Genomic DNA, 21,612 nt, shown 5'->3' with positions numbered 1-21,612 from the left:
GGTTTCCAAGTAGTTGGAGGTTTTTTGCTTTGATTTGGGCCCAGAGCAGAGACAAGGGAATTGTCTTTTTCTGTAGGCTGACAATCACTATCAGAGAATAGGTATTCTATTCCAGCACAGCAAAATTTTACAGCCAAGTTTTGTTTGTTTATTTCTAAACCTCGGGTGTAAAGTTAGTTAAAAACAGAGAGGTTAGAATGACAAAATCCGCGGCTCGACTACAGCTGGAATTAGCCAAATTTCAGGCTGAGGAAAAACAAAGGGAACATGAAAGACAGATAGAACTCATGCGGCTGGAGAAGGAGGTACAGGAAGCTGCCCCCAAGAGGGAAATGGAGGCAAGGAAGCATGTGGAGGAGGAGAAGGAAAAAGAGAGGAAGCATGTGGAGGAGGTGGAGAAGATAAAGGCTCAGCAGAATATACCAACAAACCCTAGCAATCCTTCTCCAGGTACCACTTCCCATCCCAGAAAGTTCCCCACCTACAAGGCAGGTGATGATACTGAGGCCTTCTTAGAAAACTTCGAAAGGGCCTGCCTTGGGTACAGCATCTCTACCGACCAATACATGGTAGAGCTGAGGCCACAGCTCAGTGGACCCTTAGCTGAGGTGGCGGCTGAAATGCCTAGAGAACACATGAACGAGTATGAACTGTTTAAATCCAAGGCGAGAGTCAGAATGGGGATAACACCCGAGCATTCTCGTCGGAGGTTCAGAGCCCTAAGGTGGAAACCAGACGTGTCATTTACCCGACATGCCTACCACACTGTGAAACATTGGGATGCCTGGATATCAGGAGCAAGTGTTGAATCTCCAGTAGATGTGCCCTTCCTCATGCAAATGGAACAATTCTTAGAGGGTGTTCCTGAGGAAATAGAAAGATCCATCCTAGATGGGAAGCCCAAAACTGTAATCGAGGCAGGAGAGATTGGAGCCAGGTGGGTGGAGGTGGCAGAGAAGAAGAAAACTGGTCGCAGTTGGAGCGGAGACCAGAAGGGACAACCCCAGACCCCACCCTATTACCGGGGGCCGCCCAAAGCCCCACCTACCTCCCAAAGAACCCTCCAGACCCCTTATCGTCCCACCACCCTGTTCTCCAGCAACCCTCCTCGCCCCAGTGATCCGTCAGCTGGACGATGTTTTAAATGTAACGAGCTGGGGCAAGTAAAGGCCAACTGCCCCAAGAACCCCAACAGATTACAGTTCATTGCACCGGAATCACACCAGAGGTCCACAGGCCCAGATACCCTTGGAGCGGAGGGAAACTGTGAGTGTGGGTGGGAAGAAGGTCACCGCGTGGAGGGACACCGGAGCACAAGTGTCAGCTATCCATGCTTCCTTAGTGGACCCCAATTTAATCAATCCAGAGATCCAAGTGACGATTCAACCCTTCAAGTCCAACTCTTTCGATTTGCCTACAGCCAAGTTGCCTGTCCAGTACAAGGGCTGGTCAGGAATGTGGACTTTTGCAGTCTATGATGATTATCCCATCCCCATGCTGTTGGGGGAAGACTTGGCCAATCATGTGAAGCAGGCCAAGAGGGTGGGAACGGTCACCCGCAGCCAGGCTAAACAAGCCGTGAGGCCTAGCTCTGTTCCGGAAACTTCTATCAGGACCCGGTCAGAGGTGATGGACCCGGACCCCAGGCCAATGTCTGCAACAGCAGTAGTGGATCCAGTCCCAGAGACCCAGACGGAACCAGTCCCAGAACCGGAACCAGCCGAACAACCAACACCAGACCCATTGTCAGCACTGAATCCAGTACTTGCAACCTCAACACCAGAGGGCCCCACCGACCCTGAACTGGCAGCAGCCGATAACCCGACACAAGAGGCTCAGCCGGAGCCTGAATCCCAACATAGTGCACCAGCGGAGAGCGGTTCACAGTCAACAGAAACAGCTCCATCCCCTATATCGCTTCCAGAGGGACCAAGCCTAGGTCCACAATCCAATGAGGAACTGATGTCTCCAGCATCAAGGGAACAGTTCCAGACCGAACAGGAAGCAGATGAAAGCCTCCAGAGAGCTTGGACGGCGGCATGGAGCAACCCACCGCCTCTCAGCTCTTCTAATCGATCCAGGTTTGTTGTAGAAAGAGGACTTTTATACAAGGAAACTCTTTCTGGTGGACACCAGGAAGACTGGCATCCTCAGAGACAGTTGGTAGTTCCAACTAAATACCGGGCCAAGCTCTTGAGCTTAGCCCATGATCACCCTAGTGGCCATGCTGGGGTGAACAGGACCAAAGACCGTTTGGGGGGGTCATTCCACTGGGAGGGAATGGGCAAGGATGTTTCTACCTATGTCCAGTCTTGTGAGGTGTGCCAAAGAGTGGGAAAGCCCCAAGACCAGGTCAAAGCCCCTCTCCAGCCACTCCCCATCATTGAAGTTCCATTTCAGCGAGTAGCTGTGGATATTCTGGGTCCTTTTCCGAAAAAGACACCCAGAGGAAAGCAGTACATACTGACCTTCACGGATTTTGCCACCCGATGGCCGGAAGCAGTAGCTCTAAGCAACACCAGGGCTAAAAGTGTGTGCCAGGCACTAGCAGACATTTTTGCCAGGGTAGGTTGGCCCTCTGACATCCTCACAGATGCAGGGACTAAATTCCTGGCAGGAACTATGAAAAACCTTTGGGAAGCTCATGGGGTAAATCACTTGGTTGCCACTCCTTACCACCATCAAACAAATGGCATGGTGGAGAAGTTTAATGGAACTTTGGGGGCCATGATACGTAAATTCGTAAGTGAGCACTCCAATGATTGGGACCTAGTGTTGCAGCAGTTGCTCTTTGCCTACAGAGCTGTACCACACTCCAGTTTAGGGTTTTCCCCATTTGAACTTGTATATGGCCGTGAGGTTAAGGGGCCATTGCAGTTGGTGAAGCAGCAATGGGAGGGATTTACACCTTCTCCAGGAACTAACATTCTGGACTTTGTAACCAACCTACAAAACACCCTCTGAACCTCTTTAGCTCTTGCTAAAGAAAACTTACAGGATGCTCAAAAAGAGCAAAAAGCCTGGTATGATAAACATGCCAGAGAGCGTTCCTTCAAAGTAGGGGACCAGGTCATGGTCTTAAAGGCGCTCCAGGCCCATAAAATGGAAGCATCGTGGGAAGGGCCATTCACGGTCCAGGAGCGCCTGGGAGCTGTTAATTATCTCATACCATTCCCCACCTCCAACCGAAAACCTAAGGTGTACCATATTAATTCTCTAAAGCCCTTTTATTGCAGAGAATTAAGGGTTTGTCAGTTTACAGCCCAGGGAGGAGACGACGCTGAGTGGCCTGAAGGTGTCTACTACGAAGGAAAATGTGCTGGTGGTGTGGAAGAGGTGAACCTCTCCATGACCCTTGGGCGTATGCAGCGACAGCAGTTCCAGGAGCTGTGCACTAGCTACGCGCCAGCGTTCTCAGCCACCCCAGGACTGACTGAACGGGCATACCACTCCATTGACACAGGTAATGCTCACCCAATTAGGGTCCAACCTTACCGAGTGTCTCCTCAAGCTAAAACTGCTATAGAACGGGAGATCCAGGATATGTCACAGATGGGTGTAATCCGCCCCTCTGAAAGTGCATGGGCATCTCCAGTGGTTCTAGTTCCCAAATCAGATGGGGAAATACGTTTTTGCGTGGACTACCGTAAGCTAAATGCTGTAACTCGCCCAGACAACTATCCAATGCCACGCACAGATGAACTATTAGAGAAACTGGGACAGGCCCAGTTCATCTCTGCCTTGGACTTAACCAAGGGGTACTGGCAGGTACCGCTAGATGAATCTGCCAAGGAAAGGTCAGCCTTCACCACACATCTCGGGCTGTATGAATTTAATGTACTCCCTTTCAGGCTGCGAAATGCACCCGCCACCTTCCAAAGACTTGTAGATGGTCTCCTAGCGGGATTAGGAGAATATGCAGTCGCCTACCTTGACGATGTGGCCATATTTTCGGATTACTGGGCAGACCACCTGGAACATCTACAAAAAGTCCTTGAGCGCATAAGGGAGGCAGGACTAACTGTTAAGGCTAAGAAGTGTCAAATAGGCCTAAACAGAGTGACTTACCTTGGACACCAGGTGGGTCAAGGAACTATCAGCCCCCTACAGGCCAAAGTGGATGCTATCCAAAAGTGGCCTGTCCCAAAGTCAAAGAAACAGGTTCAATCCTTCTTAGGCTTGGCCGGTTATTACAGACGATTTGTACCGCACTACAGCCAAATCGCCGCCCCACTGACAGACCTAACCAAAAACAAACAGCCAAATGCTGTTCAGTGGACCGAAAAGTGTCAGAAGGCCTTTAACAAGCTTAAAGCGACACTCATGTCTGACCCTGTACTAAGGGCCCCAGACTTTGACAAACCGTTCCTAGTAACCACAGATGCGTCCGAGCGTGGTGTGGGAGCAGTTTTAATGCAGAAAGGACCTGATCAAGAATTCCACCCTGTAGTGTTTCTCAGCAAAAAACTGTCTGAGAGGGAAAGCAACTGGTCAACCACCGAAAAAGAATGTTACGCCATTGTCTACGCTCTAGAAAAGCTACGCCCATATGTTTGGGGACGACGTTTCCACCTGCAAACCGACCATGCTGCACTGAAGTGGCTTCACACCGTCAAAGAAACTAATAAAAAACTTCTTCGGTGGAGTTTAGCTCTCCAAGATTTTGATTTCGACATCCAACACATCTCAGGAGCTTCTAACAAAGTGGCTGATGCACTCTCCCGTGAAAGTTTCCCAGAATCAACTGGTTAAAATCGTCCTTGAGATGTAGAAAATATTGTTAGTCTTTATGTACTTGGTAGTATATTTAGAGATGCATGTGTCTTATTAACTCTGTTTGTCCTAGAGCTCCAGGAAGAAATCCCAGCCAGTGTTTCACCCTAGCTGAGATTTGGGGGGCGTGTCATAAATATAAAGGGAAGGGTAAACCCCTTTAAAATCCCTCCTGGCCAGAGGAAATCTCCGCTCACCTGTAAAGGGTTAAGAAGCTAAAGGTAACCTCACTGGCACCTGACCAAAATGACCAATGAGGAGACAAGATACTTTCAAAAGCTGGGAGGAGGGAGAGAAACAAAGGGTCTGTGTGTCTGTCTATATTCTGTCTTTGCCGGGGATAGACCAGGAATGGAGTCTTAGAACTTTTAGCTAGTAGAGCGGAACTCTGGGCGGTGCTGGGACTCAGGTGCCCCTCGCAGTCACAGTTCCTCTCCTCGGTCCTCCTCACTGGGCTGGGGCCTTGGGGTGTAATTTTTAACTGCCCCAAACCTGCAGTAAGTTAATACCCTGCAATGTACCCGGGTACCCGGGGCTGGGAGGCACCTTGCCACCACCTGCCCTTTGCCTGAGGGAGCCTTGTCTGTGCCTGCCAGGGGTCAGCTCCCCAGCTCCACTGGCCACACGCACTCGCTGCTGGGCCTGCCATCACTGCAGGGTAGCAATAGGCCCACTCTGCCCTCAAGTCCTTTGAGAATCTGTCTGGAGCATCCAGTCCCTGGTCCCCTGGGCACCAGTAGTATTCACAGATTCACTGTTTCCAAAGGAACAGTCACATCCTCGGCCCCAGCTTACCAGCTCCAGCTCAGATCACTGCTCCACGTAACACACAGCGCTGCCATAGGCTCACAGCGAAATCACGCCTCAGTTCAACAAAGCCAAGAGTCGAGTGAAAGTGTTGGAAACAAATGGTTACATATAACAAAGTCATAACATGCGTTCTAGAGCCTAGACTGAACTAACAAGGTATTCTCCTGTCTAACCAAGTACAGCTCACCCGAAATCCTTGCAGCACTTTACAGCCAGGCAGGCTCGGATCCTTCTTTTAGGAGATATGCATACCGTCAGTTTGTCTCCAAGGGGAAGGATCCAGTAGGTCTCTGCACACCGAGAGAGATCAGACCGATCCTTTGTCTTTATGCTTAAACACCACAGATGGACACACACACAGCCCCGTGCTGTAAGTTTCTTCCTGTAGATTTCCTTTTTTGTGGATTTTGCAATCTAATTTTGCACCTGGCTCAGTGTGCAAAGAGACATCCAACATCAGGCACACAATACACGGATGGCCAGACAGGGAAGTAAGCCAGTGATGCGCAGAGCATTCCCCGATATTCTGGAATTGCTCAGATGTGATGGTCACAAGAAATCACAGTCAGGCTTTTCCAGGGCTAGATTCTATAATACTGTTGTTACCAGCCCCCTTCCACGGCAGCCTCCTGTGCCTGTGTAAATGCATCGGGTTTGGTGCAGATCCAGGGTCTCTCACTGGCGCATCGCAAGCTGCTGACCGCACTCACACCGTTCAGATACGCGCAGTCTCCTCCTTCTCCTATTGGAAACCTGCAAGAGAGAAGCCAGGAAGCTGGTGTCAGGTAGGAGTTGGACATTTCCCATCAGTCACAGGCAGGGAGAGACGCTCTCGCACAGTGCAGGGAGCTGCTGCACTCACAGCCCCTCACGATTCCCTTCCTGCACCTGCCACAGGCCCCAGCTAGAAAGGGAGCAGTGGGGCAGCAAGGCCAGGAAAGGTTCGAAGATCAACTGACCTCCATGGACCATTTATGCTGGGTGGACATTAACCCAGGTCCTACTCTCCCCGCCACCACACACCCAGCTGGGTCTGGATGGGCCCCTGCAGGCCCAACCCAACCAAACTGCCCCGGGCGCAGGTTCCAGGTGACTCTCAGCGTGGCGAGGAGTAGCAGTAACGCCTCACAGAAGAGCTGGGTCCAGGTCTCCCTGGACAGTTTACATCAGCTCTCAGGCCAGAGGCCTGTCAGGACAGGCTGTATTGCAGGGGGTGGCTAGAGTGAAATGCCAGCAGCACAAACCCAGCGGCCATGGGGTGACCCCAGCCACTCACACAGAGCTTCCCGTGAGAGCTGGAGGCCAGCGCTTCCCACCTGGGAACAGGGTGGGATCCAGGCCCACAGGCAAATCCTCCCCCATGGTCCCATCCTGGCTACTCACAGTAGTCATGTGCTGGGCTGGGAGGAGGCCCAGCACTACTCTTTGGGCAGGCCGGGATCTCCCTGCCCTCAGGCCACCAGCCTCTGGCTCGGGGTGAGATCTGTCCCAGAGAAGGGAGAGCCCAGCCCACAGCCACCTGAGCAGATGGCTGTGGGTGGCTCCCCCACCCGCATCACCCCAGAAGAGCTCTGATGGGATGGCAATGATGCACCCAGAGCCTTCTGCTGGGGTGGGCGCCCACAGGGTGGCAGATTTCAGGGTTAACACCCCACTGAGATGCCTGTTTACCCAGTTCAGGTAAACTGGCGTCACATTAGCTATCCTCCAGTCATCGGGTACAAAAGCAGATTTAAATGATAGGTTACAGACTACAGTTAGTAGTCCTGCAATTTCACCTTTGAGTTCCTGGTCCTGGTGACTTGTTACTTTTTAGTTTCTCAATTTGTTCCAAAACCTACTCTAATGACACCTCAATCTGGGACAGTTCCTGAGATTTGTCACCTAAAAAGGATGGCTCAGGTTTGGGAATCTCCCTCACATGCTCAGCCATGAAGACTGCTGCAAAGAATTCATTTAGTTTCTCTGCAATGGCATGGTGCCAGCTGCGGTGTGGACAGACCCCAAACAGGCCTGCTAACAGATGGGCTCATGATGCAATCACAAAGACAGACTGCTGCCTACATCAGGGCATCCTTGCTGGAATATGTGAAAATATCTGACTGGGATCAAACAACAGGTCATCAACTGACTTGCTTCCTAAGCCTCCTCTGGGCACATTTTCCAGCTTCCCATCAATCTCAAAGGGCTTTTTTAAAAACACCATTCAGCTGTAAGTACACAAGACTGGCCACATGGGTGAGACCAATGGTCCATCTAGCCCAGTGTCCTGTCCTCCGATACTGGCCAGCGGTAGGTGCTTCCGAGGGAATGAACAGAACAGGGTCAGTATCGAGTGATCCATCCCATTCACACCCAGCTTCTGGCAGTCAGATGTATATGGACACTCAGAGCATGGGGTTGCATCCCTGACCATCCTGGCTGATAGGAACTGGTCGAGCTATCCTCTGTGAACTTATCTACTTCTTGTTTGAACAGAGTTATACTCTTGGCCTTCACAACATCCCCTGGCAACAAAACTCCACAGGTTGACTGTGTTGTGTGAAGAAAATACTTCCTTTTGTTTGTGTCAGACCTGCTGCCTATTCATTTAATTGTGTGACCGCTAGGCCTTGCGGTACGTGAAGGCGTAAATAACACTTCCCTCTTCACTTTCTCGACGCCACTCATGATTTTATCGACCTCCTATATCCCCCCCTTAGTCGTCTCCCCTCCTATGGAAGCTGTTCCATATCTCTAATCATATGGGGATAGTTGAAAACCCCCATTATTATTGGGTTTTTCTGCTTTTGTAGCCTCTCTAATCTCGGTGAATTTCACAGTCACCATCCTGGTCAGTAGTATATTCCTGCTGCTAGATTCTTATTCTTCAAGTGTGGAATTCCTGTTCTTAGAGATGCCAGGATACAGTTGGGTTCGTTTAAGATTTTTACTGTTCTTTACTCTATGCTTTCCTGGACATGTAGTGCCCCTCCCCCCAGCGTGACCTACTCTGCCGTTCTTTCAGTGCTGATGGTCCAGGGTCAACCCTGCTATCGGCTCAACTGGGGTTTGGTTATTTGATCCCTCCCAGATCCCACTGAAATCCCTCTTGGGATGTCGTCTGGGCCATCTCTACTGTACCCCACTTCTCATGGCAGCCCCAGGCACTCAGCATTTGTGACTATCAGATGTGCATCTTTAACGCAGATGGCCCCACTAAAGCCAGACAGATCTGAAAAGCTTTGGCCAGTCTCCCAGCAGACAACACTTGCTTCCACCCATCACTAATACACAGAGTACATAGCACTGACTGGTGAGTCGGCTGAACTCGCTATCTCAGACGCCAGGGACCCAAAGCCCAGGGAATTCACAGAGGACTTACAGGTTGTTGAATTTGGTGCCATTGGCCCATTTCCAGAGCTGCCCAGGGTCCCTCCGGAGGCCAATCCAGTGGTCAAATTTGCCTTTATAGCGCAGCAGGAAAGCCTAAAAACAGCAGAGGGAGAGGTGGGGTCAGAGCACAGGCTCTGTGCACCAGAGACTCACAGGTATACACTGAAGGGCTCTGTTTTCAGGGAACGGCTGGGGATTTTCACCTCCCTCTTGCCCAGCTCTGGGTAATTCAGTATTAACTTTCCCATCCCAAACCTCGCCTCGCCTTAGAGAACAGCTGAGCTCCCCTGCCCATCACAGGGGAAGGGGAAGGAAAGAGCCCAGCTGATCTCAATAAGGGATGCTGGGAAGGGCCAGGGATGAGAGAAGAGCCACCAAATCCTCAGCCAGAAGGGACCAGGGCTAAGAGGAGCCCCCCCCCGCCATCCTCATCTGGCTACCCAAGAGCACTGGCTCTTCAAGTCAATCTGGGATCTCAGTACCCCTTTGGCCCGATGCCACCCAGAAGACACTCAAGCCAGCCTTGCCCTCGAGAGGGGCGGTCTCCTTTTGAGAGGGCTGACAGCGAGTGATCCCTGCAGTCAGACACGGACACTAGAGGTGCCCCGGGCCAGCCAGCCAGGCCTGACATTCAGCAACTGGAAGCTCATTTACTCAGAGCTGCTCCTCGAGCCCAGGTTCTCCTGCAGCAGCTGCTGAGCCAAGACCAGAACGTTGCAATTCGAGCATCTCTCACCATTTCTTGCTCACTGTTGATCTCAGCCAGGGAGGCGCTGAGCGCAGAGCAGTAGGTCAGGCTGTAGGTCCAGTTCCTTTCGGCCTCAGAGAAATAGTAGCATTTCCCTTGGTATGCGATACAGCAACGGGCCCCGGTTCAGCTGACGGAAGCTTAGGTCTCCACACTGAGAATGAGACAGCGACACGTGGTGTGAGGGAGACCCGCCACCCGCCAACGAGGAGAACAGGGGGAGATCAGCCCCTGCGCCCCAGGCTTCTGAGACCCCTCGAACCAGGGTGGGTACTGAAAGGCCGTGAGGGAGCCAGGAGGATGCTGGGAATCCAGCCCCAGAGGGGGGTTATCTGACTCTGCTCTCCCTCTCTTGGGTTCACATTCAACAGGGATGCAGCTGACAAGCAGCTTATGCCAGGAAGCCCAGGACAGAGAGCTGGGCCCAAGCTCAGTGTTACAACACGGGGTGGGCAGAGAGCCGCAGAGGGAGGGGACAGTTACCAGGGGGAGAGCAGGGGGGCAATAATTAATGGGTAGGAGATTAACTTCAACATGATTTGCCAGGTCTAATATCCCAAGGAGTTCTGCTAGCCTGGACTGCTGCCCCCTCCCCCTGCTCTGCGCTTTGCTTCCCTGGACAGGCAGGTTGAGATGAAGACGGGAACAAACTCCCTTCCCTTCAGGAGACCGAACGCCCGCTGCCCGGCCTGTCCAGCACAGCCAGCCAGGTTCACGGACACCACAAACAGCTGCCATCTGCGCTCGCACACGCTGTCTGTGCAGGCGGGGACGTCAACAGCGCGACGAGACCCTGCCCTGCCGAGGTCACCAATGGGTGGGTTTCACACTGCGTTAAGGGAGGTGTCGGTACTGCGTTCCACGGCTCATTTCAGTGACACGCCAGCACCTGCCCAGCACTGGGCACCACCCGGGGATGCAGGAAGGCCAGGCTGGCACCTCAGGGCGACACGCTGCAGGCAGAGGGCCCAGCTCATTGCTGCCCTGCACCATCAGTCACCCCCACTCTGCACGGGTATCAGTGACCGTGCCTGGGGCCCGGCAACAGTGACTTGGACCCAAAGTGCTCAGAGATGGGCTGGGGGGAGCTAATTTCAGTCCCGACACAGAGAGTGCCCAGGTGCAGGGGTCTGGGAGGGAGCAGGAGGAGGGTCTTGGAGGAGCATCCCCCAGGAATCCTCTGTCCCGGGGCAGAAGCCAGACAGGCCAGGAGGAGAGACTGACTGTGGTGGCTCCAGGGGGAATGGGATGTGCAGAGAGGGGGAAGGGAAGGGTAAGAACTCACCTGCCAGGACAATGATGAGAACTAAGAACATGGTTGCGAGGGCGACTGTGAGCACAATTGTACATTTCTTGTAGTTACGATGAGGGTCTGAAACAGAAAGACTCGTCAGGCAGGGCCGCGAGGACACGTCTCCCCGACAGCACCAGGGCTGGAGCTGCCTTAGAACAGTGGTTCTCACCCACCGGTTCGTGTACCCCTGGGGCTAAGCAGAGGTCTTCCACGGGGCACATCAACTCATCGAGACATTTGCCTTGTGTTATGACAGGCTACATAAAAAGCACTAAGTCAGTACAAGCTAAAATTTCATACAGACAATGGCTTGTTTATACTGCTCAATAGACTATACACGAAAGGTACAGCGTTTATAGTCCAATCGATCTATTTCATAATTAAATACGCAACAATCAGAGAGACTCAGCAATTTTTCCGGAATAGTGGCTGTGACACTTTTGTATTTTTATGTCCGATTTTGGAAGCAAGTCGTTTTTTTTAGGTGAGATGAAACTTAGCAGAGTGCAAGACAAATCAGCCTGCTGACAGGGCGACAGTCGTCTGGAAAGGCTGAGAACCACTGGACTCGAACATGCACCGTTCTGTCGAGTGCTCCTTCCGTCAGACGCTCTGGGAGAGGAGCCCGGAGGGTCAGGCAGGCTGGGGCTGGCAGAACAGCCCCTCCTTCCCCTCAGCCCAGTGCCCTCCCCTGGGCACTCCCAGCCCAGCTGCCAGGAGGCCTGGTGAGCTCAGGGGCACAGAGATAAGGACCCGCATGTGCTGGTGGCAGTTGCTCCAACTGCCCCCCCACCATCCCCACCCCCATTCTGCCCCCTGCTGAGCGCTGGCTGGGCCCACACTGCCGAGTGCCCCTGTCCCCGCACACTGGGGTCTCACACTGGCCATACACAGCAGAAGGGGGGAGAACGAACCAGGCAGAGATGGGCCAGGGCTGTCACAGGGGGTCTGACACACCCAGCCCAGGAGGGCCGTGAACAGCCCCACAGCCACCGCTGTGTGCGCCAGACAGCAGCTGTGAGCCAGGGATCAGTGCCCTGAGAGCCCCTGGGGGTGATCCAGTCCCTGCTGCCCACAGACAGGGTGTTGCTGGGCACTGGCTGCTGCCACTGATAGCCTGGCCCCATGTGGGGCAGCCTCAGTGTCTCTCTCCAGCCTGTTCCCAGGCAGCGACACCCCATTACCTGGCTCCCCGCCAGTCTCCAGGTGTCCATGGCCCTCAACAGGCCACTCCTGCAGTGGCTCTTCGCCCCCAGCAGGTCCAGCTGCTGGCCCCATCGTCTCTCTCAGCGACACTCGGGCCGCACACGCTGCTGGAGACGCTGGGCTGGGGTCGGCTCCTCTCTGTCACTGGGTCCGATTCAGCAGCAGCGAAGCCGAGCTGGGGCCGGGGTCCTGGCCCTGGCTCCCCGCACACCCTGCTCTGGACTCTCCGGCCGATCTGAAAGTCGAGACGGACCCAGCAGGACAGGTCAGTGTGGCGGGGGGGTGGGGGGGGCACGATTTGTGGTTTCTCATTCCCTGCCCAACAGCCCAACCCCCAGCCAGAGGCGGTGCCATGATGATTGACCCCCCTTAAACGCCATCGGCCCCTCCACCCCCCAGGGCTTCAGAGACCTAATCTGCTACGGACCCCACCCGCCGGGCACCACCCCCGCGTGACAGGCACCCAGCTGGGGTTGACAGGAGGAAAAAACCCTCCCTCCCCACACATACCTCCCGCAATCGAGAGCAAGTCGAGAATCCTAACAAGACCGGGGAGTTGGTGGGCGGGGGAGAGAACCAGGATGGATTGAGTAAAATCAAGGCAATTAAATCACCAAGTCCAACGCCTCAATTGAAATGATCAATTTTAATCAACTTTTCCATTTACACTTCAGTAATTTTCTAAGGCCAAGTGCCCACCCAGTGGGCGACAGAACCATTAAAACTTCATGGGGCCATGGGAGGGGAAGGGCCCAGGCAGCTCCATGCTCCACACAGGTGCCCCATCCACAGCGAGCAGACCGGGGGTTGGGGTGGGGGGAGCCACCAGACAGGCCCAGCCCGAGGAGCGGGGGGAGGGGGAAGGGACGAGGGGGGAAGGAGGGGCACCCAGACCGATAAGAGAGGGGAGGGGCGGGGGGAAAGGGGACGGAGAGGCCCCCCAGCATGAGGGAAGGAGGGGGAAGGGAGACGGAGGGGCCCCACGCCCGCCCCAGCCCGAGGGGAGGGGAGAATGGGGAAGGGGGACAGAGGTGCCTCCCCCAGCCCGGGAAAGGGGGGAAGTGGGACAGAGGGCCCCCCCCAGCCGGGGACGGGGGGAAGGGAGAGGGGGAACACAGGGCCCCCCCCCAGCCTGGGAAAGGGGGGGAAGGGAGAGGGGGGACAGAGGGCCCCCCAGCCTGGGAAAGGGGGGGAAGGGAGGGGGAGAACACAGGGCCCCCCCAGCCTGGCAAAGAGGGGAAGGGAGAGGGGGGACAGAGGGGCCCCCCAGCCTGGGAAAGGGGGGGATGGGAGACGGGGGACAATGGGCCCCCCCCAGCCCTGGAAAGAGGGGGAAGGAAGAGGGGGGACACAGGGCCCCCCCCAGCCCGGGGAAGGGGGCACAGAGTGCCCCCCAGCCCGGGAAAAGGGGGAAGGGGGCACAGAGGGCCCCTCCCCCAGCCCGGGAAAGGGGGGGGAAGGGAAAGGGGGCACAGAAGACCCCCCCCAGCCCGGGAAAGGGGGGGAAGGCAGAGGGGGCACAGAGGCCCCCCCCAACCCTGGAAAGGGGGGGAAAGGAGAGGGGGCACAGAGGGCTCCCCCAATAGCCAGCGAAAGGGGGGGAAGGGAGAGCGGGCACAGAGGGTCCCCCCCACAGCCAGGAAAATGGGGGGGAAGGGAGAGGGGGCACAGAGGGCCCCCCCAGCCCAGGAAAGGGGGGAAGGGAGAGGGGGCACAGAGGGCCCCCTCCCAGCCCGGGAAAAGGGGGGAAGGGAGAGGGGGCACAGAGGGCCCCCCCAGCCCGGGAAAGGGGGGAAAAGGAACAGGGGGCACAGAGGGCCCCCTCCCAGCCCGGGAAAAAGGGGGAAGGGAGAGGGGGCACAGAGAGCCCCCCCCAGACTGGGAATGGGGGGGAAGGGGGCACAGAGGGCCCCCCAGCCCAGGAAAAGGGGGGAAGGGGGCACAGAGGGCCCCCCAGGCTGGGAAAGGGGAGGGAAGGGGGCACAGAGGGCCCCCCCAGGACGGGAAAGGGGTGGAAGGGAGAGGGGGCACAGAGGGCCCCCCAAGCCTGGGAAAGGGGGGGAAGGGAGAGGGGCACAGAGGGCCCCCCCCACCCAGGGAAATGGGGTTGAAGGGGGCACAGAGGGCCCCCCAGAGCCCGGGAAAGGGGGAGGAAGGGAGGGGGGGCACAGAGGGCCCCCCCAGCCCGGGAAAGGGGGGGAAGGGGGCACAGAGGGCCCCCCGAGCCCGGGAAAGGGGGGGAAGGGAGAGGGGGCACAGAGGGCCCCCCCCAGCCCGGGAAAGGGGGGGGAAGGGGGCACAGAGAGTGCCCCGCAGCCCGGGAAAGGGGGGGGAAAGGGGCACAGAGGGGGCCCCCCCAGCCCGGGAAAGAGAGAGGAAGGGAGAGGGGGCACAGAGGGCCCCCTCCCAGCCCGGAAAAGGGGGGGGAAGGGAGAGGGAGCACAGAGGGCCCCCCCACCTGTGAAAGGGGGGGAAGGGAGAGGGGGCACAGGGGGCCCCACCCAGCCCAGGAAAGGGGGGAAGGGAGAGGGGGCACAGAATGCCCCCCCAGCCTGGGAAAGGGGGTGAAGGGGTAACAAAGGGCCCCCCTAACCTGGTAAAGGGGGGGAAGGGAGAGGGGGCACAGAGGGCCAACCCCAGCCCAGGAACGGGGGGGGGAAGGGGGCACAGAGGGCCCCCCCAGCCCAGGAAAGGGAGGGGAAGGGGGACACAGGGCCCCCCCCAGGCCCGGGGAAGGGGGGAAGGGGACACACGGCCCCCCCCCAGCCCGAGAAAGGGGGGGGAAGGGGGACACAGGGCCCTTCCCCAGCCCGGGTAAGGGGGGAAGGGGGACACAGGGCCCTCCCCAGCCCGGGAAAGGTGGGGAAGGGTGACACAGGGTCCCCCACAGAACGGGAATGGGGGGGGAAAGGGGAAGGGGGACAGAGGGCCCCCCCACCCAGCAAAGGGGGGAAGAGGGACACAGGGCCCCCCCCCCAGCCTGGGAAAGGGTGGAAAGGGGACACAGCCCCCCCCCGGCCGGGAAAGGGGGGAAGGGGGACACAGGACCCCCCCCCAGCCTGGGAAAGGTGGGGTGTGACGATGTGATGCAGCAGGGAGGGGGGAGTGTTGACCTGGGAATGTGCCCCGGGGGTGGGAGACCTGAGAGCCTGTCACCTGAGCCAGGAGGGGGAGGGGGAGGTAACACCTCTGCCCAGGAATGTGAAGACAGGCTGCGGAAGGGAGCCTGCTGGGGGGTTTAGTTTCAGTTTGGGGCTGGGTGGAGGAACACAGGAACCCCAGGGCTGGGGTCTAAGCTCCCTGCTCCCCCAGAAGGACTTGACTGAGGGGTCCTGGGTGTCCCCACAAGCTCTGTTTTGGACTGTGTTCCTGTTGTCCAATAAACCTTCTGTTTTACTGGCTGGCTGAGAGTCTCAGTGAATCCCAGGAAGAGGGGTGCAGGGCCTGGACTCCCCCACACTCCGTGACAACTGGTGGCAGAGGTGGGATCTACTGCACCCCGTGAACGGCGCTTCCTGCAGTAAGTGACTGGGGAACAGTAAAACGAAGGGGGATTGACGGGGACCAGGCGTGCTGAAGATTCAGAGAGAGATGGTTTCAGGGGCCGTTAACCCCTGGGAGTGTGTGACCAGAGAGAAGGACTTTTGCAGTAACAGGGTCCCCCGGGGGATTGCAGCGAGCGGTCCCAGGGGCAGAGGAGTCTGCAGCTCGACCCTGGCAAAGAGGTGGTGACCTCAAGAAGGACTGGCACACTAGGGGCTTTTCCTGGAAACCGTGGACAGCTGCCCGGCCGGCGAGTGGCCAGCAGGGAGATGTATGCTAAACGCCTTAAGAGCGACCTGGTGGAGCTGTGCAGGCAGAGGGGGCTGTCCACCAAGGAACAGCTGATTGCCCAGTTGGAGGAGAGGGATCGCTTGGATGACCCGATCCCTGTCCCTGAGGGAAGCCGCCCGGCGGACGCAGCGTGGGCCCTGGGGCCTGACCGGGCTGGGAGGGGTCAGACTGCTGCCGAGGACATCCCGAGACCCTTCCTACCTATGCCTTGGGGAGGGGTTGGGGGAAGCCCAGCAAATACCAAGGGCACCCTGACTCCAACAGCCAGCAGGGGATCCTCCCGGCGGAGCTCCCCATCCCTGGAGCGGAGGTGGCTGGAATGGGAGAGGGAGATGAAAATGAGGGAGCTGGAGGATCATGAAAAACAACGTCAACATGAGCAGGAGGAGAAGGAGAAACAACGTCAACATGAGCAGGAGGAGAAGGAGAGGGAACGTCAGGAGAAGGAGAAACAAAGACAGCATGAACTGGAGCTGGCCAGGCTGAGGAGCAGTGGGGCCCCGGCTGCGGTGAGTGAGGGGGGACCCAAGACTGCAAGGAGCTTTGATAAGTGCTTCCTGGCCAGGCGGAAGGAGGGGGAGGACATAGATAGCTTCCTGACGGCCTTTGAGAATGCCTGCGAGATGCACAGGGTTGACCCTGCGGACAGGCTCCAGTTCCTCACCCCCTTACTGGACCCCCAAAGCCGTGGAGGTGTACAGCCGAATGACAGGGGCGGAGGCAGGGGACTATGAACTGTTCAAACAGGCCCTGCTCCGTGAGTTTGGGCTGACCCCCGAGATGTACCGGAGAAGGTTCCGGAGTCAGCGTAAAACGCCTGAGGTCACCTACCTACAACTGGTCAACCGGATGCAGGGGTATGCCCGCAAGTGGACAGCTGGGGCCCAAGCTAAAGAGGACCTGCTTGACCTAATCGTACTGGAGCAACTGTATGAACAGTGCCCTTCCGACCTGAGGCTGTGGCTGGTGGACAAAAAGCTAGAGAACCCCCAGCACGCAGGGCAGCTGGCCGACGAGTTTGTGAACAGTCGGTCAGGGGGTAGCTGGGAGGAGTCCCAAAAGAACAGGCCCCCCCCCCGATGCAGAGAGAGAGTCACCATGGGGCCTCCCAGCGGGGAAATAGGGAGAACCCCCTCCAAAGGGGAACGCCTGGCGTCGGGCCCCTCCGACCCGCTCGAGGGGACCAACGTGACCTGAGCTGCTATCACTGTGGCCAGAGAGGCCACGTACGGACCCAGTGCCCCGGGCTCAGGGACAAACTGAGCAGACCCAACCTACCCAGGGTTAACTGGGTAGGGACTCAGCTGGATGAGGGGCAGACGACCCAGGAAAGGGGGGTTACCAGTTTACCACCTGCGCAGGAGGGAAGAGTACCCCCGGCCAGCTCCGCCAGAGGGCCGGAGGCTCTGGACTCAGGGTGCTCGGTTTACAGGGTGGGCGCGGGGCTGTCCCTCCGGAGAGAGTGCCTTGTTCCCCTGGAGGTGGATGGGAGGAAGGTCAATGGATACTGGGATACGGGCGCGGAGGTGACGATGGCCCGGCCCGAGGTGGTGGCCCCAGATCGGGTGGTGCCCAACATACCTACCTGACCCTGACGGGGGTGGGCGGGACCTCATTTAAGGTGCCCGTGGCAAGGGTACACCTGAAATGGGGGGCCAAGGAGGGCCCCAAGGATGTGGGGGTACACCACCATTTGCCCACTGAAGTTTTGATGGGGGGAGACCTAGAGGACTGGCCAAGCAAGCCCCAGACCGCCCTGGTTGTGACCCGTAGCCAGAGCCAGCGAGGGGCACTGCACCCTGACCTTGGGGAGGGTACCACACCGGAGGCACAGGACCCTACCCTGGTGGGGAGGGAGCGCCGAGGGGCACGGCTCAGAGAGGCGGAGGCCTCAGACCTGGCCACTGAGGGGGAACCGGGCCCCATCCCTTCCCCAGCCGCTGAGTTCCAGGCCGAGTTGAGGAAAGATCCCTCCTTGCGGAAGCTCAGGGACCTGGCCGACCTCAGTGTGGTACGGACCATGAGGAGAGGCTGCCAGGAGAGGTTCCTGTGGGAGAAGGGGTTCCTGTACCGAGAATGGGCTCTCACAAGGGAAGTAGAGTCCTGTGGGATCAGGAGGCAGCTGGTGGTCCCCCAGAAGTATCGCCACAAGCTCCTGTACCTGGCCCATGACATCCCCCTCTCAGGGCACCAGGGAATCCTGCGCACCCGGCAGAGGTTGCCACAGAACTTTTACTGGCCCGGGGTCTTTAACACCGTCCGGCAGTATTGCCGATCCTGTGACCCCTGTCAGAGGGTGGGGAAGGCCCGGGACAAGGGGAAAGTGGCTTTGAGACCTTTGCCCATCATAGAGGAGCCTTTCCAGAAGGTGGCCATGGACATCGTGGGGCCTCTCAGCAAGACGACCCGGTCGGGGAAGAAATACATTCTGGTGGTGGTAGATTTTGCCACCCGCTACCCCGAGACAGTGCCCTTAGCTTCCATTGAAGCAGACACCGTGGCAGATGCGCTCCTGACCATTTTCAGCCGAGTGGGGTTCCCCAAGGAAGTCTTGACAGACCAAGGCTCCAACTTCATGTCGGCCCTGCTCCGGTGCTTGTGGGAGAAATGTGGGGTCCGGCACGACTGGGCCTCAGCGTATCACCCCCAGTCCAATGGGCTGGTGGAGAGGTTTAACGGGACGCTAAAGATGATGCTGAAAACCTTTATGAACCAGCACCCGCAGGATTGGGACAAGTACTTACCTCACCTGCTGTTCGCATACAGGGAGGTGCCCCAGGAGTCTACCGGATTTTCGCCTTTCGAACTGTTATTTGGAAGAAGGGTGAGGGGCCCCCTGGACCTCATGAGAGAGGAGTGGGAGGGGAAGGCCACTCCCGATGGAGAGTCAGTGGTGGAGTATGTCCTGATCTTTCGAGAGAGACTGGCTGAACTCATGGGCCTGGCCAGGGAGAATCTGGCCAGAGCCCAGAGGAAGCAGAAGGTCTGGTATGACCACACGGCGCGGGCCCGTGCCTACGCCACCAGGGATCAGGTGATGGTTCTCATCCCCATGAGAAAGAATAAACTACAGGCCACCTGGGAAGGCCCTTTCAAGGTTGTCAAGCAGCTCAATGAGGTAAACTATGTGGTGGAGCTGTCGAACTGGGCACACCACCGCCGGGTGTACCATGTGAATATCATGAAGCCATATTATGCCAGGGGGAATGTGGTGTTGGCCGTGTGTGGACAGTGGGAGGAGCAGGGAGAGGACCCTTTAGTAGATCTATTCCCTGGGACCAGAGCTGGTTCCCCCCGGAAACAATTCCCCTCTCGGATCAGCTAACCCCTGCCCAGCAAGCTGAGATCAGGGGGGTGCTGCATCTGTACCGACAGCTGTTTTCCAACCAGCCTGGATGCACTAATCTGACTGTCCACCGGGTGCAGACAGGGTCGCACCCGCCGATAAGATGCTCCCCCTTCCGAGTCACAGGGAAAACTGCTCAGGACCTGGAAAGAGAGGTCCGGGACATGCTGGCTTTGGGGGTGATCCAGCCATCGGCCAGCGCTTGGGCCTCGCTGGTGGTGCTGGTCCCCAAAAAGGATGGGTCGGTCCAGTTCTGTGTGGACTATCGGAAGCTCAATGCCATCACTGTATCTGATGCCTACCCCATGCCCAGGCCGGACGAGCTCCTAGACAAGCTGGGAGGAGCTCAGTACCTTACCACCATGGACCTTACAAAGGGCTACTGGCAAGTGCCGCTGGATGCAGATGCTCGGCTGAAATCGGCCTTTATCACCCCTCTGGGGCTCTATGAGTTCCTGACCCTGCCTTTCGGCCTCAAGGGAGCGCCGGCCACCTTCCAGCGCCTGGTGGACCAGCTCCTGAGGGGGATGGAGAGTTTTGCCGTGGCGTATATTGATGACATCTGTGTCTTTAGCCAGACCTGGGAGGACCACGTGTCCCAGGTTAGACAAGTGCTGGACCGACTCCAGGGGGCTGGGCTGACTGTAAAAGCAGAGAAGTGCAAGGTGGGGATGGCTGAAGTATCTTACCTGGGCCATCGGGTGGGGAGCGGCCGCCTAAAGCCGGAACCAGCCAAGGTGGAGGTGATCAGAGACTGGCCCGCTCCCCACACCAAAAAGCAGGTCCAAGCCTTTATTGGGATGGCAGGATACTACCGAAGATTTGTGCCCCACTTTAGCGCCATAGCCACCTGTCACGGAGTCCCTGGGCGATGCTCTGGAACTGCTCCCTACGAAGCCGGTCAGGACTCTGGGGAAGTCGCCTTTCTGGGAGCAGCCTGTCTGCAGGACACACAGCTCACCCAGCTTCCACCTTCCTGGGTCTGACCTCGGAGCATTCAGCATCCTCTGCCCCTCCGTGCGCTTCCCACAGCGAGTCCGCCCAGGTGGGCTCCTGGGGAAGCCAGAGGGTCCTGCACCCCAACTTCGCAGTCAGACGTGAATCTCAGCCAGACAGTAAAACAGAGGTTTATTAAACGACAGGAACATGGTCTAAAACAGAGCTTGCAGGTGCAGAGAACGGGACCCCTCGGCTGGGTCCATTTTGTGGGGCAGTGAGTTAGACAACCACGTCTGCACTTCACTCCATGTCCCAGCCAGCCCCAAACTGAAACTCCCTCCAGCCCCTCCTCCCCTGGGCTTTGTTCCTTTCCCGGGCCAGGAGGTCACCTGATTCCTTTGTTCTCCAACCCTTTAGCTCTCACCTTGCAGGGGGGAAGAGCCCAGGCCATCAGTTGCCAGGAAACAGGGTGTCGGCCATTCTCTGTGTCCAGACCCCTGCACACACCTGCCCTCTAGGGCTCTGCAATGATCATACACCCTTATCCCACCCCCTAGATACTTAAGAACTGCCTAGGGGAAACTGAGGCACCCCCACACTATTCAGCGGAAACATTAAGAACAGTCCCACTTCGTCACATCTCTCCCCCCTTCGAGATCGAACTGAGCAGGGTCACTTTAGCTGGTGACCTGGGGAAGTTCGAAGCCACCAACGTTCCCATGGATGCCCCAGCATCTCTGCCAGTCCTTGGTAGGAGTTGCACTGTTAGAGAGCTTATTCCTTCACTCTCCCACTTCCCTGGTCCTTCTCGCATGAACAGAGAGCAACAATACCCGAAGTCCGAAGGTGCAAACAATTCGATGTTTATTGGGGTGAACTTCCAGCAAGCTTAAATACAAGTTCCTTTTTCCTTATTTTCGAATCCCAACTTACTTCCTGTTTGCCCCTAATTTATATAGTAATATTCTTAGCTATACCTTAACCAATCATTCTACTGAAATTTAACTAACCAATCCTAACATATTGTAACATGATTAGCTAACCAATTATATCCCACCACCTTAATTAGCTTACACCCAGCAAAATTAATTATACAGCAGACAGAAGCAATCACAGAACCAGACAGAGATTATACAGACAAACAATAGCAAAGTGGGAACTAAAATGACAAAACAATACAGAAGTGAGGATTTCACATCCCAGCTATTGATAAGTGAGTTCTTGCCAGACAGGATGCTATCAAACTAAGTTTCCTTTTACATTTTCTAGGCACTTCCCTTTCTCTGG

General features: G+C 56.7%; 1 protein-coding gene across 1 annotated transcript; it reads right to left on the bottom strand.

Annotated features, from left to right (window-relative positions):
• Window positions 1-6,185: 6,185 nt before the first annotated feature.
• Window positions 6,186-9,805, bottom strand: LOC141998848 (C-type lectin domain family 2 member D-like; the record flags this gene model as incomplete). The annotated part of the gene is made up of 3 exons (XM_074971824.1): window positions 6,186-6,336; window positions 8,948-9,051; window positions 9,695-9,805. Coding segments are annotated over 3 exons (366 nt in total), but the record flags the coding sequence as incomplete, so codon positions are not given.
• Between the last annotated feature and the right edge of the window lie 11,807 nt (window positions 9,806-21,612).

The sequence above is a fragment of the Natator depressus genome, chromosome 14, assembly GCF_965152275.1.
Source record: "Natator depressus isolate rNatDep1 chromosome 14, rNatDep2.hap1, whole genome shotgun sequence".
NCBI classification, from domain to species: Eukaryota; Metazoa; Chordata; order Testudines; family Cheloniidae; genus Natator; species Natator depressus.
The sequence above is the reverse complement of the archived record's forward strand: the minus strand, read 5'-3'. Positions and strand labels throughout refer to the sequence as shown.